Genomic DNA, 27,713 nt, shown 5'->3' with positions numbered 1-27,713 from the left:
TTACCAATCTATTAATGATTTTAATTACTATTACTATTTTATTATCTTCGTGTTGTGTTTTAATATGGTTGTTATATATTCCTGCCTATAATAAATAAATGACTAATAAACTGAAGTTGACTCAATACTGTATAAAATAGAAGTTTTTAATAGGCAGCAGCTACTACATACTAGATGTAGGTTGTCTGCTTGGGTGGGGGCTAAAAGTCACAGCTTGGCCATCAGAAGCTAGCCAGTGAACGAGATGAAAATCTGAGTTTTTGCAGCTTGTTGTTCTAAGGCTGTGTATTTTGGGGATGGGGACAGCAACTGATGTTCCTTTAACAAAATTCATTGTGTGAATTAGTTAATGATTGCTTGTTTGATTTTGTATGCTCAGTTTTGAAGCCTAGAAAAAAACAGATATGTTTTTGTTTTTTTTTAAAGGAAATAAAAATAAGAAAGTGCTGTGTTCTTCCAAGGTAACTTGGGCATCTGTAATACTACTCCTTGGGCATCTGTAATACTACTCCTGGAAAGTGGGGAGTGCAAACATGCTTATGAAACCAGTGGGACTTGGAAAAAAACAATGCATGCATAGAATTAGGCTGTGTTTTTGTTTGTTTTTAATATTATCCTCCTGGTGATATAAATATTGAACACCTGAGTCCTCCTTGGGTAAAGAACCTGAGTTCAGGAATGCAAACACTAGCCATGTATTTATAGAGCACGTGGAGTGGGCTGAAGTCAAGTCCTTCTCCTATAGAGTACATAGAAACAACCTTGGGAGCCTGTGATCTCTATTGCAAGCTGAAAGCAAGTAGACAGTGTCAAAATGACTTCCCTGCTGCAGGAGAAACTCTATGAAGCTCACACTCAGGCACCTCCTCCCAGTAAAGACTTCCATCACTTGACCATCACAAAAAATGAGGTAAAAAATAGATAGATTTATTGCTCTCCCTGGTTGGAACGTGTTTTACTGAAGAAAGCCCAAGAGAGGTGAGAAATCTGCATTTGTTGGATAGCTGATAAAGGCACAGGGTCTCTGCCAGGAAGAGAAAGGTGGGCAACCCCAAGCATGGCTGTTCAGGCAGATCTGCTAGGGGAAAGCAAACAAATGGTGGTAATCCTATCATTGTTTGCTTTTCTTTTTGTAATAAATGCAATTAATTAATTTCTGCACAGATCTAGGTCATTACAAAGTCCTGCATTTTCTGCTTTATATCTGGACTGACTAGGCTTTTCACAAAATAAAATAGGACATAATAATGCCCAACCTGACTCATTATTTTAAACCTGAATGCTTTAGGTTATCTGGCAGTCCTGGAGGATTACATTTCGACCAGATCGAGAAAGGATTTGCCCAAGAGAAGTGAAGAAACCCCATCAAGATTTTATCTTGGATGAATCATTACACAGCAAGTATTGAGTGGGCAAAGAAATAATAGAATTTTTATTACCCACCCCCTCTGAAGAAAAGGTTGTTGTGCTGTGTCTAATGGCCATATTCCTGCTTTTACAACCTAATCATGTGCACATTGACTCTGAAATAAGCCCCAGTGAATTCAATGGGACTGTTTTATAACAGACTGATCCTATGTATGTTTACTTGGAAGTACATTGCATTGTTGAAGAGGATTTACTCTCAAGAAAGGGTGCATAGGACCACACAACCTTGGGATGAATATTTCGGCTGCAATCCTAGGCATACTTCCATGGGATGAAGTGCCATGAAACTCAGTTTGGTATTACATCTGAGTAAACTTGCTCAGGATTGGATTTCAGGTCTTAAATTTCTTTTGACTTTTCTTATTAATAAACTTTGGCTGTGCAGGTGGAACATTCGTAAAAGTGAAACACTGAATTCCATCCACTTACTGGGAGTAAGACCCACTGAACTCAATAGGACTTATTTCTGGGTAGACACAGTTAGGATTGCAGCCTTGGTTGTTTGTGAATAGTCAGAGTTACCTAAATGCTCCAAGTGCACTAGAAACATAAAGGACACCTGGACGGTTAAATCCAGTTAAACTTGACTATAGGGTGCGGCGCTCATCTTGCTTCAGACCGAGGGAGTCGGTTTTTGTCCACATACAGCTTTCTGGGTTATGTGGCTCTCATGACTAAACCACTTCTGGTGCAACAGGACACCGTGACAGAAGTCAGAGTACATGGAAATGCCGTTTACCTTCCTACTGCAGTGGTACCAATTTATCTACTTGCACTGGTATGCTTTCGAATTGCTAGGTTGGCAGTTTGAAACATAAAGTGAGATCACAGGAGATTACATTCCTTCTGGGGATAGAGAATTGAAACTACAAATTATGGTTTAAGAAGTCAGTCTGAATTTCAGATCAATATTGGATGGCTAATGTAAATAAACTGGATGGTAAACAATTGAGAATGACTGCATTGGGCTCTCAAAGTAAAATTACTTATTAAAATGCACAGTGGTTAAACATACTAAGTTGCAGCATCAAAATACTTTTAAACCAGTGAAAAAGGTACTAAATGTCAAACTTACATGAATCCTAAAAAGGATTCTTTTTTTCTCCAAGTGTACGCTATTGATAGACCAGGTCTATAGAAATTATCGTCTAATATTCCATTCTGTAGGGCAGTGAATATGTAGCCCTTTAGGTGTCATTGGATTCATATTCTCATCAGCTGCAGCCAACATAGCCAGTGGTCTGGGATGATGGGAGTTGTAGTCCAGGAGCATATGGGGGGGTACCATGTTGGCTACTCCTGATATAGAGGAATTTTTAAAATAAAAACCCTGCTAATTCCTTATCACCTACTAAATCACAGTTTAATTTCCATTTAGTTAGAAATTATACCCCATGCTAAATGGAGTTATCCCTGCTCAGCAGTTGCATCATTGACAAAAGAGTTTCACTGACAAAGTCCCAAGGAGAATGACATCAAGACCTACAGTGCATTGGCTTACTTCCTTATCTTACTGTTTCCTGGCAAATAGCATAGTATTGCAATATGCTGAATAATGTTATCAACCAAGGTCATGCTATACAGTAGAACAGAACATTTAGTCAGAGAAAAACAGAACATCTCTAGCGGATTTTTAAAATGTAACCTTCAATTTGCCAAAAAAATCCATCAGTAGCCATATCGAGCCATATCCCTGCTGTCAGGTAATGCTTAGGCGTAAACTAGGCATAAACTAGTCTTGCTGCAACTGATAATCTCTCCTCGCTTCTTGGCTCGGTGATGTTGGGAAAGATGAAGTTAGTGAGCAGGGAATTTCTGAAGGGAAATGAAAATGGGAGGTGTGCTTTAATGGATTAATTGTTAGCTCCATTGCAATCCCCAATATGTAAATCAACCTTAATTTTTATTCAGTGGGAGAAATATGTCTTATAAGATAAAAAGAGCTTTAAAAGTCAAATCTCTACATCATTTCTTACAACCACCAGTGACATAATGTCAGGGCAGGTGCCATGTCCTCTGCCTATTGGACGACAGGCTGATGCTGCATCCAAGTCGCTGCAAGCACTCAAAAAGCAACTCTTGCAGCAGTGTGTGAAAAGTCAGTCCAGGAAAAGTTCTGTGAGTGGCACTAGTCTTGATACAATCACCTGGGGCTGAAAAGAGCCAACTTGTAAACTACCCAAAGAAACAGATATAACCAGTGCTTTTTTTCTTTAAAAATGTTTGGGGGCACTCTCATTTTCCTACTCATATCGAAATACTGCCCCTCAATGAGGCCAAACTGAGATTCACAAAATATTTAGGGGTATGCATACTTCTGCGTCCCCCCAGAAAAAAAACACTGGATATAACATTGACTTTTGAGTGTTAATGGCACTTAACCAGCATAAGCAAACCATCTTGGGGGGGTTACCATTTGATCCCAATAGGGTTTAAATTGGTTTGTTTTGGCAAGTTAACACTAAATCTTTTTTCTTTCTTGATATTGTCACCACTTCTCCCTTTACCAAATGCCTATTGCACATGGCTCTTCCATGACATTTGTAGAATCAGATCTTAACTCTGACTTAGAGTGCTTCCAGAATGTCACTATTTTCAGGAGGGATTAAATCATATACTAGCAAATTAAAGTTGATTTGGAACTTTTGTGTAACATATCTGCTTTGTCAGAGGATTGAGTTTTTTTGTGGAAAGGAAAGCATGGGACAGCTCTTTCTTCACTCAGTTCCATCCAATCTCCCCCCAAACCAATCAGGATGAAGACTTTAAAAGAGTCTTTTAGTCTGGAAGTGGCCTTAGTTGCATATTAAGCATCAGTTGGATGTACTTTAAATGTATGGTACAGATCTGCCCAATCTCTCATTTTTTCCATGGAAATACTTCACACTAATGGAATGCAGTGTCAACTGCTAAGCAGTTAGTACATTTACTCCATAGGGTTAAATTTAATTTTGTTTTGTCCCCTGTTGCTTTTTAAGACATTCATTCCTTCTATAGACTTAGCTGTTTGTTCTGGTTATGTACTTTACGAATAGTGCTAGACCACATGGTGTGGTAGCTATGGAGAAATCCATTTATCATTCCTAATACCTTAAGCACACACAGCAAGCCTTCCTGCCTTTCTGATTAATATAATTATACTTCAAGTCAATTTTTATTTATATTTGGAACCTAAAAGGCTTCCAGAGTGCAAAGGGCTGCAGTGTGTGCATTGCGCTTAAGAACAAGAATTGCTTTAAACATAGTTGGTGAGTGCAAATAATATGCCTTTCAGTATGACATGCCTGGGCAATTCAGAATTAGTATTCTACTTAATGATTATCATGGCAGCTTGCCCTTTACTCTGTGCTAAATTGCCTATTCTTAGTAAGATAGACTACATTGCCCTTCTTGTATCAGGCTTTCCACCAACGCACAGGACTTACCTGGCTTACAGGTGCTTCCAGACTGTTGCTGTATTCAGGCTTGATTCAATCACATAGTGCCAAATTCAGGTTGCAGAATTTAAGGTGATTTGGCGCTCTTGTGCAAGAAACCCACTTCCCCACAAAAAATGACTTTTTACAAGAAGGAAAGTGGCAGGGAAATGCACTGGAAAGTGTTAGTTAACAATTGCTTGATATTTAACTTTCCTACAAACAAATCAGAATGAATGCTCAATAAACAGGTCATCTGGAAGTAGCCTAAGTTTCAGTCTTCACAGTCATTGGGTATCAGATTAATTATATTTATTAATAGAACAACCATGCAATCCTATATATACTCAGAAGTAAACCATGCTGAGTTCAATGAGCCTTACTTCCAGGTAAGTTAGGAAACAGCAATAGATGAAATGATAGAATTGAAATGAATGAAATAGAAATGAAGTTTCTCTTTCTTTCTTTTTGGTATGTGCACTTTCCCATTTAGCTTAGCACAGTGCCTTTCACTGTGGCAGTATTCCTGTTTAAAATCTGTTTGCTTGTATATTTTTTCTTTTACTCAGAACAAATGCAAGGTGTCTTTGGGAAGAAAACGCTAGACTACATTCTCAGCTTATGTCAAGGACACTATGACTTCCTCAGTCGAATTCCTGACCATTTGATCATACACATCCTGTCATTTCTTAATTCAGAGGATATAAGACAATTGTCACAAACATGTAAAAGGTTTCGGCAGGTAAAAATTCTGACAAATATGTAATCTTGATGCAATCTAAATAATTTTAGTAATATATAGACTTTGTTTAAATGGAGCTTTACAGAAGTAGCAAGTACGATCAGTTACCAGTGGCAGTTACCATTGTAGAACCAGAATATGAGTTTAAGAGTAGACCAAAAGATTTGCAAGTTATGTTGTAGTCTAAAAGCAAACAAATACATTGTAAAGAAAATGAGAATCTGGCCTACTCACACGTATTATGTATCATATATTGCAAATATTTATCTTTTAGCTATGCAATACTGAAGAATTTTGGGAACGAAGAAAAAGAGTGCAAGAGAAATACACTTTTGATATACAAACTGTCAAGGTTTCAGCTTACAAGAAGCCAACTAATTTCAGACAAAGACCAGGCTTTTTGCCACGGATGCAAAGAAGGCAGACCACATTCTTCTGAAATTGATTGCAGATTATCTTGCAAGACTCCTGCATTCCACTTCAGCTAAAATAATCTAGGTACAAAAACTGTCTTCAGAGGCAAGACTTGCTATTTCAAAAGTTCACCAAGCTGGTACACAGGAATGAAAAAGCCTGTACCCAGTGATGCATGTAACAATATACAGAAGACAAAGCCGAAGCTACAAAGTGACATCGTAAAACCTTATTCATAATGAAGAACACACAACATAGTAATGCATTGGCATTTTTGGACAATAAACGCTTCACAGCATCAGTGAGCTTTGGATCACATAAATACTCTTCATGATGCAGAAGCGCATGGCGTTTCCCTTTTCAGATGCCTATGCATCTGTGTGTTCTAGAAGCAGCAAGAGCTCAGTTCTCTAGCAGTAAATGTAGGGAAATGGCTTTTCAAGTTGTGTGTTGTTTACTTCTCAAAAACATGTTAAGATGTTGCAAATAATTGCACAATTTTTCTCAAATTCAGAGACGCAAGCAAGAGAGAATCATGTGTATAAATAATAAAAGTAATGTGAGATCCAGTAGGCCCCCTGTGTTTCTGCCTTTTCCGGGAGAAAGTGCACAATAGTTTTAATCATATGCTGAAGACACAACTCTTTAACTTGGCCTTTGACACTTGAGATGTATATTTTTAGGCCCCATCATATTATTGTGAGAGTAATTTGTTTTAAATTATTTTAAATGTATTTTAAATTGGGACCTGCCCTGAAGCCTTAGGGTGAAAGGCAGTAATACATCAATTTTGTTATTGTTATTAACTTTTGGTCTAGTTTTTCTGGTTTATCATCTGGGAAACAAAAGAACAGTTGAAATCGAGTGGAGAGTCAGATTAGCACAGTACTTTTGAAGCTGGTTTGGTATTTTTAATCCATGAATCCTATTTTTTAATCGTTTTGGTATAGTAGTAAAACACACCAGGCGAAGCACTATTCAGATCATCAGATTTCAGTTTAATATTCTAGTGGTTGAAGGTCCAGATGATCCCCTTTATTTACATTAGAACAATCAAATGCTGATAGGATGACAGTAAAAAAAGGTTGAGGACATGATGTAAAAAGTAGTCAAAAGAAGATCTGTGTTTCAGGTAAACAAAAAGCATATCAGTATTGTCAGAGTGATGCTCTGATCTCAAGGGCTGTGCAGTTGCTTACTAAGAACAAGAATATATACACAAAAAATGGATTCTTAACGAGCACAATAAACAGAGGGAACAGTCGTAGCAGTTTATTCCCTCAAACACATTCTATTTCCATAGCTTTTACCTACCAACACAAGTGTTTCCACTGGTGACTTATGTAAAAACATACTATATGAAGTATTAACATACAAAACAATGTCACTTATATCACATATTAAAAAGTGGCGAAACCTTTAAATATGCTATTTCATGACAGACACAGCATTAAATATTCAGGCTTTTCTCTGGTCTAAACATACAAAACCTTTTACAAGGCAAAAGCAACTCGGAAATAAAAGAACACAGACACTTACCTGATGTTCTAGCAAATGAAAGAGCAAATTAGACATTATAGCACCAGACCCATGGGTTGCTTCTGGATTCCTATAAAGCAGGATGGGCAGAAAGTGCTGACCCCCCCCCCCTTTCTCCCTTGAAACTGCTTGCCCAAAGCTGGCTTTCTTCAGATGGGGTTTTGAGTCTGAAAGTAACTCCCGGTGGAAGAAAAGCACTTGGAGGCAGGAGCAACTGACCCAGAGCTGCAACCCATTAGCTGCTTGCTGGGAGGGAGAAGCAGCTTTTGGCTAGAAGAAGGAAAGCTTTAGCACTCCCATCCCACCTGCACATACTAGGCTTTCAATCTTCCCACTCTCCTTCACTGGAATTTGGCACAACCCCAAATATAATAGATGGATCATGCTGCCTTTCTGCCTCGTTTACCCCTGAAAACCAATGTAAATGGATTGAGGTACTGAGGCCTGCAGACACTGGACACAAATGTGCAAATTGTGCGTTTTAACCACCCATGATCCTGCGGTTGAGTACTGTCCTGTAATAATCATTTAAACATTATCTTAATTACATGGGTAATTTGTTGTTTATAGTTCTTTATGCAGCAATGCACTTACTAAACTGGGACTTAACTCCTTACAGGGCCAGGCTAATGTACTTGTGTGTTATTCTCCCGACTGATGTAAATACAGCTACACTCTGTATAATGTCTTATTCTCATGGTCTTGTCATAGTGAGACCTGTTAATGCAATTTATAGAACATAAAATGCCTTGGTTAAAACGGATGGAAATGCATGCTTTAAAGAATTCCCCTAGAGTGGAACATTTCAGAAAAGTTTTATGCAAAACACAAACCTCAAAATATGCTTGGTACTATCAGAAGCTTCAAAATCCTGAATTCTACTGTAATATTCAATAACATTGTGTCATAAATACCTTTCCCACTTCTCAAGCCACAGTATGCCCTATGCCTATGTGAGCCATCACTCCATTATGTATAGAGGCACGTATTTGCGTAACATGTCAGTGATAATGGCAATGAAATCCACCTGAAGAACAGCCTTTAAAAGTCATGCTACTGCTATCATAACATACCATCAAATATGTATCTATATGCATGGGGATGAAAGATGCCTTCACATGCATATAGCTGGAAACAGAGTAAGTGCACAGTGATGATATTCTCTTGTAACATTTATATAACGTTGCCTGTGGCCTAAACTTATACTAGAAAACTATAAAAAAAGTTTTCTTGGTAATGGTGGGCCAGTTCTGAGAACATATAATATTTTGCGGGACACTGAATCTTAAATGCTGAAGTTTCTGTCCATGTTGTTTTATTCTGCCTCTTCGCTCTTCTCAGAGCCACCTCCAGGTGAATTGTCTGCTTCATACTTTCTATCATAAGCTTCTTCTGAAGACTTTTCAGTGCAGTCATAGGACCTACTTGTAGACCCCGTATGTGTTCGAATGCGAACTCCTGGCTGGTATAGTTGCATGGCTGGCCGATCCTGTGCAGAAAATAAGGAGATTAAGGCTTGGAGAAAATCATTTATTATCCACACAGGAGATCTCAAAATGTCTTAACTGTTCTGTGAAAGAAAAGAGGACTTTTTTGACGAACCGATTTAACAACAAATGGGAAAACTAGGTTATAAATATCTGACACTTATTACCTCACTCTTAGCCCCTGAAAGCCAAGTACTTTAAGCAAATTAAAAGAATACTGGACAAATTCAGATTGCTGTTTTGGGAGGAAAGTGATGCTTAAGAACACATTACCAAAGATGGCAAATTTCACAAAATTTTAATCCGTTAGAACAACTAGAAGAAATTTGGCTGCAATCAAATATGGGCACGAACAGTTTCAAACATGAAGACAATTCACAGTTTCCAAGGTATAAAGGTAGCATAATAACTTAATAGCTAATCTTTCAAAGTAGAGCTTGATTTAATAATCTAGCTAGCCAGTAAGGGCTTAACCATAACTTCTTGTTTACACAAACTCTCCCAGCTCACTAAACCCTATTACCTCTTCAGCTTTAACACCTCCTCTTACCAGTCTTCCCCCTCTTTTCCCTTCGACCACTCATCGTTGTGCCACCACCACCCCACAGGCTCTTAGCCTTCTTCCCACCATTCCTCTGTCTCCAACCAGTGAATGACAAGGCCTTACAGTACCATAAGACCAAAGCTGCAATTCTGAACAAACCTAGTGGGGAGCAAGCACTATAGAAGTGAGTGGGCCTTGATTTTCAGTAAACCTGTTAAGAATCATGCTGCACATCCATGATAAATTGTAGTTAACAGCACAATCTCAACCGCATCTACTCAGAAGTATGTCCTAAGGAATTAAATGTGGCTCACATGTAAGTGGAGTTGGACAAGCAGCATAGCCAGATTATCTAATGCACGAAGAATGCTGTTGTTGCTGGGTCACAGGAACTCATTCTTTGCAATGTTGCAGCTACACATATCCACAGGGTCAAGTGCAAGAAAGATACCCATGTGTAAATTACCGATTTGCTGGGCTACATCAATATTAACAACAGCTAAACTGTTAAATTACTTTACTTTGAAAATCTTCATAATACAGTCGTACCTCGGAAGTCGAACGCCTTGCCAGTTGGAAGTTTTGGCTCCCGAACATCGCAAACCCAGAAGTGATTGTTCCGGTTTGTGAACGTTCTTTGTAACCCAAACTTCCTTTGCAGTTCTGTGGCTTCCGATTGGCTGTAGAGCTTTCTGCAGTCAATCAGAAGCTGTGCCTTGGTTCTCAAACATTTTAGAAGTCGAACAGACTTCTGGAACGGATTCTGTTTGGCTTCTGAGGTACCGCTGTATTAGTTTCTGCTTCTTTTTAAAGATAAATATGTACTCAACTGAAGTAACGATCATGGTTTCTACCTCCTATTATTCAACTGGTAGCAACGTTACTTCAACTTAGATCATTTGGGCTATTGATTCCCTTAGCAGTAATATAGTAGGTCCAAACATAAGGGCACAATATTTTTGAGTGATTAGATGAGTATAGGTTATCAGGGAGAGCATAAGCATTCTGACATGTGTTTATTAAAACAGATAAGCATTTTTTTAAAACAACCCAGATTCTAAGAACTGTGCTTCATAAAAGCATGCATTTTAAAAATGCAAACAGAGGCATCATTAGCAGCAAAGACAGATTCCAATACCTATCACTTTAACAGCTTTTGCAGAGTTAAAAAAATGGAGGTTTTCATTTTAGTGAAAATCAAATGTTTAAAAAGTTCATGCTGAGATGTCAAAAGCAAATCTTGTATGACCTTGAAGTAATTTTACTAATGAAAGATTAACCTAAATGAATAAAAGAACCTTATTTCTTATGCGCTCCTTTTTGGATGCCATGTCATCACACTTGTCCTCTTTACCCAGTTTGTCTACTGTGTCCACAGTGAAGCTGTAGTTGTAGTTCACTTTCTTCCCTCGATCTTGGCTGTATCCTTTTCCCCACTTCACCTCATCTTCATTCCTTCTCACAAACTTGTCAAATTCATAGTGACTTCTGTGCTTTCGGCTATCATCCAGTCGATACCTTTGTCTCTCAGGTTCTTTTTCACGAAATCTTCTCTCTGAATCTCTTTGCTCTTTATCACTATCATTTTGAGACCTGTGTTTTAAAAAATGAAAAATCCAAACATGAAAAACAAACTACTTAAAACTCAGGTAACAAGGCACATGATGCCTAAACAAAGCTCCCAGTTTATTTAGTGGTGTTGGAGTAAGGGCCAGCTATGCCAACAGTGCAATACTATGTCTACTCAGAAGTAAGTCCCGTTGCCTTCAATAGGTCTTACTCCTAGATAAGTAGGTATTTACTTCTGAGTATGCACAGGATTGTGCTACATATCTTGTTTATAATTATTAAAGTAAAAAAGGAAGGGTTTTGGGAATTCAGTAATTTATTTAGTATAAGGTAAAGACTTACAGATCCTAGGAGTCCCAGAATGCCAAGAGTTGGTTACTCCTTTTTTTCTATAACTTGCCTAGCTTTGGATGTCAAATGTTGGTTATTTATTTATTTGATTGATTGATATAATGTCCTTCATCCTAAGATCTTGGGGGGGGGGGAGGGTTTACAGAATAATATCAGCTCCCAGCCGTGTGATATGAGCATGTTGGATGACAGAGAAAAACTTCATAAAGATTTCCCAAACCATAATTAAATCTATTAATATAGTTTATTGGATTCAGATGACAAGCTGTGGTTACTCTTGGAAAAACCCAGAGGTTTTAAGTCAAAGGGATGTACCAATTTAAACTGCCTTGAGGATGCAACTCCATCTTCAAGATAAAGCACTACTTACTTCTCCTTAAGTTCTTTCAGCGAACCTTCCAGGGGCTTAGATTTTATACTCCCGTGCCCAGGTGATTTCTCCCATTTACTCTCGTCTATGTCAGCTTTTTCTTTTTCTCTGTGCTTTTCTGCGACTTGCTCATCGCCTTTCTCAGGTTTCTTAAGAAGCTAATAAATATTTTTGTAAAATATATGACTATTATAAACGTGTTTTCTACATCTTTACAAATGTTCATATCTTACAGAATACACTGACGCGCAGGAAAATTCACTTATAGCATACTTGCTTGATGTGTCCTTAGCCCCTCCCCCCAAAAAACCCCACCCATATGACATCAGCTTTCAAAATCAAATTAAAAAGATGTTATCACGATCCAGCAACAATTAAGCATTTAAACAAGTATGCCTAATTTCAGTGAGAGAATTAACCACAGACCAAGATATTGCCCATTGAAATAAACTACATTTTATAACTGCTTAGCACTGATGAAAGAATTTAGAGTTTCCACATTCCTGATGCAAGGCAGTTCTGCTGCTGTGGGTCTGAAATATACAGAAACCCTCAAGAAGAAATGTCCTATCTAGACCTAATAACTGAACTGTAAAAGTTACCAGCGTCTCTTAAGACAAATTCAGCTAAATATATAAATAAATTATAGATAATATGGAAACTAATTGACAAAGCATTAACTCCCTCTAATGTTCTGGCATTTTCTGTTCAAATCTGCTCTTCAAATATGTTGAATTGTTTAACTATAATAGTATACGGTTCATGTTTAGAATGCAATGAATACACCATAAATGTATGATATTGTGTGTGCATACATATGTAAATATGTGGAAAGATATCCGTTTGCTTTCAAATGGGCACAATTCATTCTGCCAGAAATGGGATGCTGTCCCCTGGACTTTTTCTAAAGAATCTCAAGAGGGAACCACAATTATTACTACATGTATTAATTCATGCAAGGATATATTTTATTCAGTCCCTGATTTTTATTTGGCTTTTTATATGCTGACACTGATCCTAATGTAAGATAATCTAAGGAAGCTCACAGTAGGGAGTTCACAGTAGGAGTTTCACATTTCCCCCATAACCTCTGAAAAGCCTCTCTGGAGACCCAGGGGCCCTTCTCAACAATGTATGATGGCACCCAGGAGCTGCTAGGTGGAGGAGGGAATTGAAAACTTTTCATTTGTGAGCTTCCTTAATGTATCTTTTGATCCAAGCCTAATTTTGGGTAATTCCACCATCCCACATCACCCTCTCCCTCGCTCAAAAGGTTGGGGGGGCGGGGACTCAGGCAGCTGTAGGGATAAAAAGAGAGGTGGAAAACTTCATTCTATAACCTTCCTTAAGTTAACTTATCTTAGAATTCAAATCACTGTTGTGATGTTTCTCTGTTCTCTATATTAGTGGGGAGAAATAGCTTTAAAAAAGAAGATCTGGTTATTAGTTTTGCAACATAAAATTTAATTCTGCTTTTACTTTAATGATTTGAAGAAATTTCCAGAATTTGAAACCATATTTTATTGACACAGATAATTGCCAATGAAAACGGTTCCGTTAAAGAACTTCAAAATGGTAACTACTTTCTTGAGTTAGGAGTGGGAAATTTACTCATCTACTTTGCAGTGCAAGACATAAGCCTAATGCAAGATTCAAGAAGTCAGATTCTATAAGTGCTCAGATAGGTTTGGCCCTCTGCAAAAAAAAACCCTCTAAAAATAAAAATTCTGTAATAGGGAATCCAAATACTTGGCTGAATTCAGTGACTTGAATATACAGTACTTCCTATGTTCCTAATGCTATAGTCCTAAGCCACTGACATGGAAGCACTGAAATCAATGAGACTTCTTCCACATGCATGCATTTAGGGTAAGGATACACATCAAGCTAACCTACTGTAACTCTGGTACATCTGAAAGATGGGAGATAGCAGGAAAAAAATACCTTGATCCTTATTTCTTTTTCAGCCATTTTCTTTTGCTTTTCAGCTTCTTTTCTTTTACGCCTTTCTTCCTCTCTGCGCTTCCGCTTCTCATCTTCCCTTAGGCGTTTTTTTTCTGATTCTCTTCTCCTTCGTTCTTCCCTTTTCTCTTCTCGGATTCTCTAAAACATTGGAAATGTTTTATGTAGATTTGTAGAAATATTAAAAAGAACTTAAAGCACAAAGTTTAGGGCTTAGTCCAAAACACAAACATACCTGTTTTTCTAATTTTCTATTTTTAATATATTCCAAAAGTGGTGTTGTTCTTCTAGCTAAAACACAAAAAGTGATATAGTATCTCGTTTCTAATACGTAAGATTGATTATAAATGAGATTTTTTGTCATTCAAGATTTAAAAATGTAATTACTATATGACAATGAACACGATTTCGTAATGGGCCATATAGAAAGTCCCTGTTACTCTATTACATAAAACCACTCATTTCTTATCATAATAGTTTGGAAAATCAGTAAAATTAGACAAGTATCTGAGATTACTTGATGTCTATATCATATTTTATTTTTCTATTAAAAAAAATTATGAATGCAACCATTTAAAGAAGGAAAAAACTCTGCTGCACAATACTGTTATACCATCTTCTACCTGACTGGTTAGTGTTTTGATTGCATGCGGTGGTCTTAAATTAGCCTTGAAAAGTTTGCTATTAATGAAATACACATTTGTGTAAAGTTCTTCCTACAGATTTGTGCAAAAGTAGCATCTAGTTAATGGTTAAACTCCTGAAAACAATGGGGGAAAGATTTGCCTGTGTACAAAATCATAATTTTAATCTTGATCAAATAGTGATAGAAATGAGTGGCAAAAGCATTGGAACATCAATCTGCACACTTTTTTCTGATTAAGTGTCATGTAAAAGTTAGCTTCTGGTGGTGCCTACACTGATTCCTGTATATTTTCACAGTAGACACAAGCAGGTCAGTTGCAGGTAAAATCAATAATAATTTCCAAAGTGCTCAAAACACTTCTCATATATTTTCTCTACTATCCTTACAACAGGTGGATTAGGGAGAACTGATTTTGACCTGAGGGCCATATTGTTCTCTCCTCACCCATAGTGGGCCAGGTTTGGCAGGTAGGACTGTCCACCTGTCAATCACTTGATGATATGATAATGATACAGTGTGAACACAGGTCTCGCAGAGCACTTTGCATGAGACTTGGCAACACCCGACAATCAACTTCAAACCTCCTTTTAGCTGAGCACAATCATTATCTGCCCCACATCTGACATTGCAAATGACAGCTGTTGGGATGGTGCCTATGCTTTAGCTGAAATGTCCTTGTGGACTAAATGGGGAGGCCTGGTGAGCCTAAATAATCTATATAAATAAACAGACCCACAGGCAGAAGGTTCCGTACACCAACCCTGTAAGGCAGTCTGTTGTAATAAACATTATAGATCTGGAGCCGAGAGATAATGGTCTAATGGCAGCCAGTGAATCCACAACTGGCTAAAGATTTGAACCACATATGTTGAGCATAACTTGTTGCTCTTAACTACCAGCTTACACCAGAACACACATATTTAATGCTGTATTGACCCATAGTTAATTATCTGTATAGGTAAGTCCTTAAAATGTATACTTTTTGGATCAAAATATAAGTTTGTGTAAATGGATATCAAAACCACTACTCCACCTCAAATCCTATAAACATCCAATTCATATATTATTGGAGCATCATGGAAAGCAGTTCCACATTATCAGATCACCTACATTGGTTTGTTGAATGGTATGGTTCTTTGGCAGACATAAACTGTTCAGCAACCTAATGACAGGTAAAACTGTCAGTTCAGCTGACCCACGTTCCCTTTTTACAGGTGTTATTAATGTAACACAGGACAGGATAATGGGTTGGGGGGAACTGTGGCTCTACATATATTGTTGGAATACAACTCTCATAATCCTTGAACATGCTGTCTGGGTCTTATAGGAGTAGGAATCACATTATTCACAAATCTGTCCTCTCATATGTATATAACTAGGACCGAGATGTAATGGAAATGCCTTGTTATCTCTTTGATTGCACTGCATATTATTTAGATATTTTCCACACTCCATTTTATTAACCATCTGATTATCAAAGTAATTAGGATTTCTTCCACAATTTTGGTAAAATAAGATTACAGTATGTATTGAATATTATAAATACCCACAGAAATGGTCTGCATAACGTTTTTTAATAATTAGGGAAGTTACTAATAACAAGCCAGGAGTTTCATCCTAGAGATCATCCTCAGCATTCAATACTGAATGCTTATTAACTGCTGCATCTATATAAAGTAGTAGTTACTGTGTTGTTAAATGAAATATTTTACCAAGCTGGTAGCATTTTGACCGCCCCCTCCAATTCCAGACCTTGAGTTTGCAAAGAGTTTGTTTTTATCTCATTCACTTTAATTGGGATCAAACTCCAATGCAAATCCCTTTCAGCAAAACTTCCCTTTCAGTGAAACTTTCAATTTTAAAATTAACATAATGGAAGACAGGGCTGAAACAACAGAGCAACCTATTCTTTATTGTAGAATAATCTCTTGATTATAGGAGAAGTGGCACAGGTTGGGGAAAAGTTTTGTGTATTTCTGATAGCCAACTGGTGCCTTTTATGATCTCAAATAAGTATCAGTGTTATAGAGGCCAGTATAACACACAAAACTTGCATTGCACACAATAAGTTATGAAATTAAGGAGTTTTAGGTTTAAAACCTTTTACATTTATACCCTTAGCCCACCAACAGTTCATGATCATAAAATACTACTAACGATATCTCACAAACCTCATAGCTACATGGACATAGTACAGGCCTGCAGAGTGCTAGTTTTCCAAATCTGTTGTTCAGCTAATGTTTGAGAATAAACAGGGGATGTTCTTTTTATTAAGAACTTCTGAAATGGTGCTAGAGATAACCATAATTTAATGAATGTAACCTCAAGAGTGCTAATGTGGGGCTAATAAAATATGATCATATAATTCAGAAGCATTCACTAATGGAGCAGATCAGCTTAACAGACCAATGAGTTCTCTTGTTTTTGCCTCAATCTCTCCCAGCAGAGTCTCAGGGTTAGCACATATTTTTTCTTCTTCTGCACAATAACTCTCTAAAAATTTTCTGTATTCTGGATCTATGAAAGAAAAAAAACATTGAAAAGAAAGTTAAGTGTTGCATGTCAAATATATTACATGAGAAATTAACCATTAAGCGCAGTAAATCAGGAAAATGTTTTTGCCATGAAATGAGCTTACCATCTTCTATGCTTCCAGCTTTTGCATCTTTCTTCTTCAGCTTCTTTTTAGAAATCTTTTGGAATGGTGCAAATTCAACAACAGCTGGATATTCTAAACCTTGAAAGAACCACACATTGGCTGAGTGACTAAAGGTAAATAATATGCACATTTTGAGACTAAGAGGAACTTATTCCCAGGTCCTTGAGTATAAAAACCTGAATTAAAATTGGAAATGTTATTTTCCAGTGACTTAGTTTATGACAAACTGTCTTGATCCAGAAGAAAAAAGCCATAGGCAAATACAAGCACAGATAGTGCCATTGCAGATAGATATGTGTTGGGTTGGTCACATCTGCATCACAATGTTTATTGAAACTTCACTACTCTAGCTAGATACATCTGCTAGTGCAAATGTAAATCTCAATCCATGGTCACTATTACGCTTATAAGTAGACGTGGACTGGAGACAATTTAAACAGTTGGCACATAAACCTTTTCATTTTTATTTCTTTAAACCTGGCAAAAAAATATGTAACATAGCTCAAAATAACTAATATATCAACAAAGATGCCAATACTGAATGATCAAAACATTTAGATAATGTATGGTATGGTTATACTTCATTTTAAAGTGATTTATTCAGTCTCTTGTAATTCATAGGATAGCATTCCTACTTAAGGGTGAGGAATACATTATTTAATAAATAGATAAAATATATCAATAGCAGTTCACTACACAGACATTAACCTTATCTGAAAACTTCAACTGATTTCAAAGTACAACCTTGTCTTTCTTAATCACAGACCTATCAAGGTAATTTCCAGTTATATATACAAGGGTCCCATCAATGGAAATGAATGTGCATAAAAGGATGGCTTTGGGTAGATTCCTGCTACTGAGAGAACCTTGAATGAGAACCAGTGAGGCCCCATCTAACTTTGTGCTCTTCTGAGTTTACCATAATCAAACATCATGCAACATTTGGGAGGTCAAGTAAGAATTCTCTGAAACTTTGACTACAGCATACACAAACATGATTTCTAAAACATGGTACACCTTTGGCAAGTCTGAACTTTGGAAATATTGACCTATCTTTTCCTTTATTACATGGAAAGATTAGCTATTGTTTAACTACCCTTTGGGCATGTAGAACTAGTTGTGTGGGTCTTAGATTTCTGGCCACAATAAGGAATGGGTTACCTTTACTGTCTATGAAGACATAGCCATCAAAGCGATCTCTAAAAAGAAGGATGTCATCAGGATTTCTAAAATTAATATATGCTCTTGAGTAGAGATGAGGATAAAGACTGAAACAAAAGTGAATGTTTTGTTAGTTATGTTTATCTTCTAAAAGGAAGAAAGGTAAAAGTATAAATTACATTAATTCTATTAATATTGATGTTTATCCACATTAGACTGGCATTTCAAAGTAGGCATGCTTTATATTCCTCCACATCAAATGAAATTATTGTTATTTGTATACTGCCGTTCATCCGCAAATTTCAGGGCAGTTCACAATGATGAAATAGTGATTGTTGTTGTTTAGTCATGTCCGACTCTTCGTGGCCCCATGGATTACAATCAAAAATGATAATGAAGTAGAAACTTCTTAGCTAAAAACTCCTAAAAGCCATGAGATGCTTTGTTACATGCGGAATGTCTGAAGCCTAAGTTCAGTACGTATAACTTTCCACTCAGTGTCCAAGTATGCTGTAATTCAACCAGCCCATCTTTTAGTCACTGTCCTCCTGTATCTCACCTTCAAGGATACAGTGTTTTCTAGGCTACAGTGAATCCACTCATCCTTTGGCTGAGTAGTCTGAGTACAAAGGGCCTGAGAAATCATGAATGCTGGAAGATCCGACATGAGAGGGCTTCAAATGAAAGATAATGGAATGGTTTCATTGCAATGTGTCTAGAAGAGCAGTGAAGCAGACATGGAAGAATGGTAGGGAAGGATATTTCTAATGAATCATCTCTGCGCCTTGCTTTCCATGAATGCAGGATGTAGGATAGCAGCCAGAGACTCCACAGCAAAATCAAACAAGACCAAATGATGTGTCTGGATCAGAACTTCTATTTTGCACCAGTGCGGTTTTGGTGCTTCTAATTTGGGCTTCCAATATATCCCAAAATGACATAACAAAAGCTGAGATCCCACTTTCAGCAGGGATTACATGACCAGGCCACTGCAGTTCTACAATCATGTAACTTAAAAGCCTCATATCCTTACAAAATTTGCAAATGTTGGCAGTGTTTTTAAGTTTCGCTCTTTCTCATAACCTAAACATTTTGTTCTATTTGAAGAAAGATAAGAGATGATAACTCACAGAACATGAGCTCTGAGAGGAAGGTAAAAGAAGAGCCATCCAAGCTTTAGAACGCTTATCACCTGTTTCAATAAAATACCACTAGGATGACCCCTGCTTTCTCAGAGGCTTTGTAAGGACTTGTATGCCCTGAGAGGAGGTGAACATATGTGAACTAGCCCTAAATGTCCTTAAACACAGAAGTAGCTAGACTGTGGCTCTAATAACCACAATATATAAAGTAGATTTTTAGAGAATCTTTCATCATATTCTCAAAGGTCACTGTGTCATATCCAGACTAGTGGGAAGGAATCCATGATGTCACAGGCATACATTATGGTAGATAACAACAATAAGGCAGCTGCATTTCACAGACATTCAACTTGTTAAAATGCTTTAATATTATATATGTTTTTCATAATTCTGTTTGTTTTTAAAGTGTAGTATAGACAAAATTGGATCCTGTTGGTATTAATAGCGTGATGCAAGCATGATTAAGATGCCTCCCCCCCATATAGACAATTCACTATGTTCTCACCTGGGATCAGAGGTACAAAATTCAAAATAATCGTGAGCAGGAAGTGGATGTAGCTGTTCCTCCAGCTGCTCCTTTGTAAAGCTAGGAGGTAGCCGCCGTATAACTACCTAGAAAGCATCACATGTAAAACTGAGGACAATCATTCAGGAGTTTTTGTCTCATTATTTTTATTCCATGTTTGGATAAATAAACGCCTCCCATTAGTATTACTCAGAATTGCAACCAATTTCTTAGAAGACAAAATGATTCTAGTCCCCAGGTCTGGCCTCAACACATGTATTCCGGTCATGGAATTCTACTCAATATTGCTCCAAAGCAGAACTCCAATGTATAGTTAGCAGAGCAAAAACTTAAACAAATGAGCATAACTGTCTGTCAATCCTGAATGTATTGGATTTGTGATCATTATGCTCATTTGCCTTCAGTAACAGTAAAGCTCTGTTGGATGAAATATTAATTGCCTCTGGTCAACTCTCACAATTCCTGACATGCATTACATTTACATCCCACCTTTTCCTCCAAGGAGCTCAAGGCAGCATACTGGCTCCCCTTCCTCCCTACAGCAACCCTGTGAGGTAGGACAAAATTCCATGGCCCAGAGGGGATTTGAACCCCAACTGGCCACTACACAACACTACACACTCTTAACATTGACATGGAACCCCTTTCGATAGTGAATGGGGTGGGTAATGGTGGCTAAGATATTAACCAGATGCGGAGAAGGGTCTGAGACTGTGGCTTGTCCAAGGCGACAAAGATGGTCCCTGCCCTGTGGAACGCCCTCCCATCAGGTGTCAAGGAAATAAACAAGACTTTTAGAAGACATCTGAAGGCAGCCCTGTTTAGGGAAGTTTTCAATGTCTGGTGTTTGATTGTTATTTTTAATACTTTGTTGGAAGCCGCCCAGACTGGCTGGGGAAACCCAGCCAGATGGGCAGGGTATAAGTAAATAATAATACAGTTGTACCTCGGGTTACAGACTCCGCTAACCCAGAAATAGTGCTTCAGGTTAAGAACTTTGCTTCAGGATGAGAACAGAAATCGTGCTCCGGCGGCGCAGCAGCAGCAGCAGGAGGCCCCATTAGCTAAAGTGGTGCTTCAGTTTAAGAACAGTTTCAGGTTAAGTACGGACCTCCGGAACGAATTAAGTACTTAACCCGAGGTACCACTGTAATAATGAACCAAGGTCCTGAGTCCCCTTAGCTAAAAAGCTGGGCCAGCAGGTGGAGCAGCGCGCAAAACGCCTTCCTCTCTGCGCATGCGTTTTTACCTGTCCGCCGGCCCTTTTCGAAGCGTTGCTCACCTTGGTGCGGGCGCGCGCGCGCACCCACCCACCCACGCCGAAGCTACTGCCCCGCCCTGCCTCGCGCGCTGTCCCTGGTGCTGGAAGGGAGTCCCGCCCACCTGTTCCGCCCCTCCCCCCCAACAGCTTCTCACTTTACTCAGAGCCGCTCTTTTCTCCTCCCGCTGCGGTTTGCCCGGCAGCGGCGGCAGGCTGGATGGCGGTGGTGGCAGCGGGGGCGGCGGAGGAGGAGGGGGCGGCGGCCCCGGGGACGTCGGAGGGGTCTCTGGTACCCGACGCGGGGATTCCCGCTGAAGCGGAGCCTCCATGGGGGGCCTCTCACAAAGCCCTCCGCCGGCCGTCAGCGCCGGCGTCTCTCGCGCGCATCAGCGACCTCTCTCAGCGTCCTCATCCTCCCCCACTCCCCCCCCCACCTTCAGTCAGCCAACCGCCAACCCTTGCCGGGAAGCGTCGCGAGAGCCAGACCCCTCGTTCCTCAGGAAAGTCTCGCGAGAGGTGAAAGGAAGGGTTCGGCAGCCTATAAGCGCCTTCCGAATCTCTCTCCGTTTCCGCCCCGCCCACGAGTCTATTTCAAAGATGCGACTACCACCTGTGCATCTGTTCGGCCTCTCTTTCATGCGGGGCGGGGTTTAGAGCACAGGGTTTTGATTAGAAGAATCGAGGACCTTTGGGTTATACCCTTTTAAATTATTGGTTTGCGGTGGGGTTTTTGTTGTTCTTGTTTTTATTATGTATTTTGTGGGTTTTTTTATCTTGCATTTTTAATCTGTGAACTGCCCCGAGCTCTATGTGGACAGTATACAAATTAATACGAATAATAATATTTGGTTCTGAAAGCAGCTTACATCACAATAACAGGAAATCACATATTGAGACATTCAATAGCAGCAGAACAGATCTAAGGGCAAAAACCCTACCAGCTGCCTGTTCAGAATTCTTGTGCAAGAGCAGCTCTCTCCCCCCGCCCCCCGTTCATTTTGCTGTTTTGCATAATGAGGAATGGGCGGGGCTCTCCAGATGTCACTGGGCTCCTGATTTCCCTCAGCTCCAGCTTACAAGGCCACAATGCTCGGGGATCAGGAGAGTATGTAATCCATCAACATCTGGACAGCTGCCTCAACGGTTCCCTGATAAGAGATTATGTTAAAGAAGCATAATGTGATAAGCAATCCTTTCAGTTTAAAAGGCTCACTTTAGAAATGTGGCTGGCAAAAAGTATTTTTGAGCAAAGTGCATTAATATGCAGTGACCTTAGTTTTGAATTAGGGAATTGAAGCTGGGCAGCACAAAATAAGCATGACATAGCCACACCACCAGGTAAACACCCCCTAAAACATGCCATAGAAATGAGTCTCATTGTCAAGCACACTGCCCTATGTTGCCTCACCACAGCAATTCATAATTATTAGGCTGCAAATGTTGTAAGCATGACACATTGTGTGCCTTCAATACTCTAGTTTATCCAGCATCTCCATTTAAGTATTATTGTAGAATACTGTAAGAATGTTTTCAAAGTGGGTTGGGGATTTGCTGTAACTTCTTGTAGTTCTGGGCTGTATGTGTGCAGTGTGTTTCCACCTTTGGGGTTTGAAGCCAAGTATATAATGTTAACTAACCACAATCCATTTGTAGTAGAAATACTTTTGTTTGATGTGCTCCCATCTGATTTGAAAGCGTAAGCAGCAGTTAAGCTGTAGTGTGCACCTTTGAGTCAGCCATTGTGCATGTGCAGACAACAGTTTGACTGAAGAGTTACGTGCAGGGAAATAAATTCGGTAATGCTCATTGGGTGAAGACATCTTGCCTACCTCCCTCTCTGGTGTGCACAGCAACATAAAGTGACTTGAAACACAGTGGCTGGAAACAACCTCACTGCATTTTAAGCCACTAATGTGTATACAGTGGTAACTTGGGTTACAGACGCTTCAGGTTACAGACTCCGCTAAGAGTTTGTAGGGCAGCAGTTGAAGAAGGAGCAAAAAGGGTTTTCTTGTGTGTGTGTGTTTCTTGTGGCTGATTAGCTCTTTTCCCTGTGTAAAGGTCAGAGGGGGCAGGGTTTCTGTTGAGGCAGGGGATTAGCTGTGGGAGGAGCTTCTCAGAGTTTGTAGGGCAGCAGTTGAAGAAGGAGCAAAAAGGGTTTTCTTGTGTGTGTGTGTTTCTTGTGGCTGATTAGCTGTTTTCCCTGTGTAAAGGTCAGAGGGGGCAGGGTTTCTGTTGAGGCAGGGGATTAGCTGTGGGAGGAGCTTCTCAGAGTTTGTAGGGCAGCAGTTGAAGAAGGAGCAAAAAGGGTTTTCTTGTGTGTTTCTTGTGGCTGATTAGCTGTTTTCCCTGTGTAAAGGTCAGAGGGGGCAGGGTTTCTGTTGAGGCAGGGGATTAGCTGTGGGAGGAGCTTATCAGAGTTTGTAGGGCAGCGGTGCGCGCCTAGCGGCGCGCGCAGTTATATCCATCTTTTAGATTTAGGGGAGCTAGTCTCAAACGTTTGTTGGGGGAGACCTAGGTTTTTTTTTGTGGGCGAAGTTATTTGTCCTGTCTTCAAGCTTTTTATGATGGAGGACCTCTGTAGCCACCCCCAACAACACGATCTCAAGATGGAAGGGGAGGGAACAGCTGCAGTCGCCTGCGATTCCTGCGCAATGTTTGCCATCTTGCCAAAGGTTGCAGGCAGCTTCACCTGCAGCAATTGCATGTTGATTGCCCTTTTAAAAGACAAAGTCCAGCAACTGGAGGAACGTGTAGCTACGCTCCAAAGAATTAGAGAGCTGGAGCTCTTCTTGGAAGCAACAGAGCACACCGTCCCCACCAAGGAGGAGACAGGGGACTCCCCTGAGAAGGAGGCTAGTTCATCAACACAGGAGCCAGATATATGGAGAAACGTGACTCAAAGAAGTAGGAGGCCCAGGGTTCACTCTGATTGTTTAGAAATACACAATCGCTTTGAGGTCCTCTCCCCTAGCATGGAAGACGAAGAGCAGACTCCATTTGAGGATCTCTCCCTCATTACAGTCGATCAGGTATATGAAGACGAGCAGCAAAGTCAGTCCTCAGGGAATGTGCAGGCGACCTTGGAACGGACAGCTCACGGAAGAACCCCGACCAAACCCAAGAGGAGGCGTGTAGTGGTGATAGGGGATTCCCTACTGAGGGGAACAGAAGCAGTGATCTGTGGGCCTGACAAGATGTCTCGGGAAGTGTGCTGTCTCCCCGGGGCTAAGATCCAAGATGTAACTGAACGACTGCAAGGAATCATAAAACCCACTGACAAATACCCCTTCCTCTTGGTTCATGTGGGAACCAATGACACTGCAAGCAATAGCCTCCAGAAGATCAAAAGAGACTACGAGGCTCTCGGCAGGAAATTGAAGCAACTAAATGCACAAATTGTCATCTCGTCTGTCCTCCCAGTTGAACGACGTGGCCCAGGGAGAGAGGGGAAAATAGTGGAAGTGAACAGCTGGCTTCGCAAATGGTGTAAACAGGAACGGTTTGGATTCTTAGATCACGGACTGCAGTTTCTTGAAGATGGACTTCTGGCAAGTGATGGGCTGCACCACACAACGGTTGGGAGGAATGTTTTTGCCAAAAATCTCAGAAACCTCATCAGGAGGGCTTTAAACTGACTAATGTGGGGGAGGGAGACAGTGCTCCTGAAGGTAGGAGTCTATCAATTAATGAAGATGATCATCCAAATGTCATAGACCAAATGGAGCAAACAGCACGCGGACCTAGTGGTGGGAGGAAAAAATCCTTAAATAAGAGACACGGGGGAATGATTAATGGACTTCAATGTCTGTACACTAATGCGCAAAGCATGGGAAATAAACAAGATGAGCTTGAGCTCTTGGTACAGCAAACTAAATATGACATAATAGGCATCACTGAAACCTGGTGGGATAAGTCCCACGATTGGAATGTAATAATGGGGGGATACAATCTATTTCAGAGAAACAGACCAGACAAGAAAGGAGGAGGAGTGGCGTTATATGTCAGGGATGTGTATACCTGTGAAGAGATCCAAGATTTAGAACCTCAAAGCCAATGTGAGAGCATTTGGGTCAAAATTAAGGGAGAGAAGAATAACAGAGACCTCATTGTGGGAGTTTACTATAGACCCCCAAGCCAAACGGAGGACATAGATGATGCCTTCCTGGAACAGATGGCCAAGCATGCAAAAGGAAGGGAGATAGTAGTAATGGGGGACTTCAATTACCCGGATATTTGTTGGACGTCAAACTCAGCCAAGAGCATAAGGTCAAACAGATTCCTCACTGGCCTTGCAGACAACTTCATTGTCCAGAAAGTGGGAGAAGCAACAAGAGGAACAGCCATTTTAGATCTGGTCCTAACCAATGTTGATGACCTGGTTAGTGGGGTAGAAGTGGAAGGATCATTAGGCGCGAGTGATCATGCTCTTCTGAAGTTTACTATACAGCGGAAAGGAGCAGCCAAGCATACTAGGACTCAATTTCTTGACTTTAAGAAAGCCGACTTCATAAAACTTAGGGAAGTGCTGGGTGAGATCCCATGGACAGCAATACTAAAAGGAAAGGGAGTTCATGATGGCTGGGAGTTTGTTAAGAGGGAGATAGTAAAAGCACAACGTCAGGCAATACCAATGAGACGGAAACATGGAAGGTGCCTAAAGAAGCCAGGGTGGCTATCTAAAGAACTTTTAACTGAATTAAGATTAAAAAAGGATGTGTACAAAAAATGGAAAAGGGGGGAAACCACCAAAGAGGAATTCAAACAAATAGCCAGCACGTGTAGACACAAAGTCAGAAAAGCTAAAGCACAGAATGAACTCAGGCTTGCTAGAGAGGTTAAAAGCAACAAAAAAGGCTTTTATGGGTATGTTCGTAGCAAAAGGAAGAACAAAGAAACAGTGGGGTCACTCAGAGGAGAAGATGGTGAAATGCAAACAGGGGACACAGAAAGGGCTGAACTCCTCAATGCCTTCTTTGCCTCAGTCTTCTCCGATAAAGAAAACAATGCCCGACCTGAAGAATTTGGAGCAAATGATTCAGCAAAGGAAACACAGCCCAGAATAACTAAGGAGACAGTACAAGAATATTTGGCTAGTTTAGATGTATTCAAGTCTCCAGGGCCAGATGAACTGCATCCAAGAGTATTAAAAGAACTGGCAGATGTGATCTCAGAACCACTGGCAGTCATCTTCGAGAAATCCTGGAGAACAGGCGAAGTCCCGGCAGACTGGAGGAGGGCAAATGTTGTCCCTATTTTCAAAAAGGGGAAAAGAGAGGACCCAAATAATTACCGCCCAGTCAGTCTGACATCAATAGCAGGGAAGATTCTGGAGCAGATCATTAAGCAAACAGTCTGTGAGCACCTAGAAAGGAATGCTGTGATCACCAATAGTCAGCATGGATTTCTGAAAAATAAGTCATGTCAGACTAACCTGATCTCATTTTTTGACAGAATTACAAGCCTGGTAGATGAAGGGAACTCAGTGGATATAGCCTACCTTGATTTCAGTAAGGCATTTGACAAGGTGCCCCATGATATTCTTGTAAAGAAGCTGGTAAAATGCGGTCTTGACTCTGCTACCACTCAGTGGATTTGTAACTGGCTGACTGACCGAACCCAAAGGGTGCTCATCAATGGTTCCTCTTCATCCTGGAGAAGAGTGACTAGTGGGGTGCCACAGGGTTCTGTCTTGGGCCCGGTCTTATTTAACATCTTTATCAACGACTTGGATGATGGACTCAAGGGCATCCTGATCAAATTTGCAGATGACACCAAACTGGGAGGGGTGGCTAACACCCCAGAGGACAGGATCACACTTCAAAACGACCTTGACAGATTAGAGAACTGGGCAAAAACAAACAAAATGAATTTTAACAGGGAGAAATGTAAAGTATTGCACTTGGGCAAAAAAAATGAGAGGCACAAATACAAGATGGGTGACACCTGGCTTGAGAGCAGTACATGTGAAAAGGATCTAGGAGTCTTGGTTGACCACAAACTTGACATGAGCCAACAGTGTGACGCGGCAGCTAAAAAAGCCAATGCAATTCTGGGCTGCATCAATAGTATAGCATCTAGATCAAGGGAAGTAATAGTGCCACTGTATTCTGCTCTGGTCAGACCACACCTGGAGTACTGTGTCCAGTTCTGGGCACCACAATTCAAGAAGGACACTGACAAACTGGAACGTGTCCAGAGGAGGGCAACCAAAATGGTCAAAGGCCTGGAAACGATGCCTTATGAGGAACGGCTAAGGGAGCTGGGCATGTTTAGCCTGGAGAAGAGGAGGTTAAGGGGTGATATGATAGCCATGTTCAAATATATAAAAGGATGTCACATAGAGGAGGGAGAAAGGTTGTTTTCTGCTGCTCCAGAGAAGCGGACACGGAGCAATGGATCCAAACTACAAGAAAGAAGATTCCACCTAAACATTAGGAAGAACTTCCTGACAGTAAGAGCTGTTCGACAGTGGAATTTGCTGCCAAGGAGTGTG

At 40.0% G+C, this 27,713-nt stretch overlaps 2 protein-coding genes across 3 annotated transcripts; one reads left to right on the top strand and one right to left on the bottom strand.

The window, feature by feature from the left end:
* The first annotated feature begins 488 nt into the window (after positions 1-488).
* Positions 489-6,569, top strand: LOC308589432 (F-box only protein 36-like). Its single transcript, XM_081198703.1, has 4 exons — positions 489-910; positions 1,289-1,397; positions 5,414-5,586; positions 5,861-6,569. The coding sequence occupies exons 1-4, from the start codon at positions 815-817 to the stop codon at positions 6,023-6,025; spliced, it is 543 nt and encodes a 180-aa protein (XP_081054829.1). The 5' UTR covers positions 489-814; the 3' UTR covers positions 6,026-6,569.
* Positions 6,570-6,977: 408 nt separating this feature from the next.
* Positions 6,978-21,666, bottom strand: UPF3A (UPF3A regulator of nonsense mediated mRNA decay). 2 transcript variants are annotated; one of them, XM_081198502.1, is made up of 10 exons: positions 21,373-21,666; positions 19,936-20,042; positions 18,289-18,395; positions 17,107-17,205; positions 16,875-16,985; positions 14,058-14,113; positions 13,805-13,963; positions 11,861-12,018; positions 10,869-11,163; positions 6,978-9,028 (listed from the first exon to the last, which is right to left on the bottom strand). In XM_081198502.1, exons 1-10 carry the CDS (start codon positions 21,544-21,546, stop codon positions 8,855-8,857), a joined length of 1,440 nt encoding a protein of 479 aa, XP_081054628.1. In that variant the 5' UTR covers positions 21,547-21,666; the 3' UTR covers positions 6,978-8,854. The 2 variants fall into 2 exon arrangements, with proteins under 2 accessions (XP_081054628.1, XP_081054629.1); XM_081198503.1 differs by having other exon boundaries at positions 10,925-11,163; positions 21,373-21,665.
* Between the last annotated feature and the right edge of the window lie 6,047 nt (positions 21,667-27,713).

This window comes from Podarcis bocagei, assembly GCF_964188305.1.
Source record: "Podarcis bocagei genome assembly, chromosome: 6".
Taxonomy (NCBI): domain Eukaryota; kingdom Metazoa; phylum Chordata; class Lepidosauria; order Squamata; family Lacertidae; genus Podarcis; species Podarcis bocagei.
This window is presented reverse-complemented; position numbering and strand designations above follow the sequence as displayed.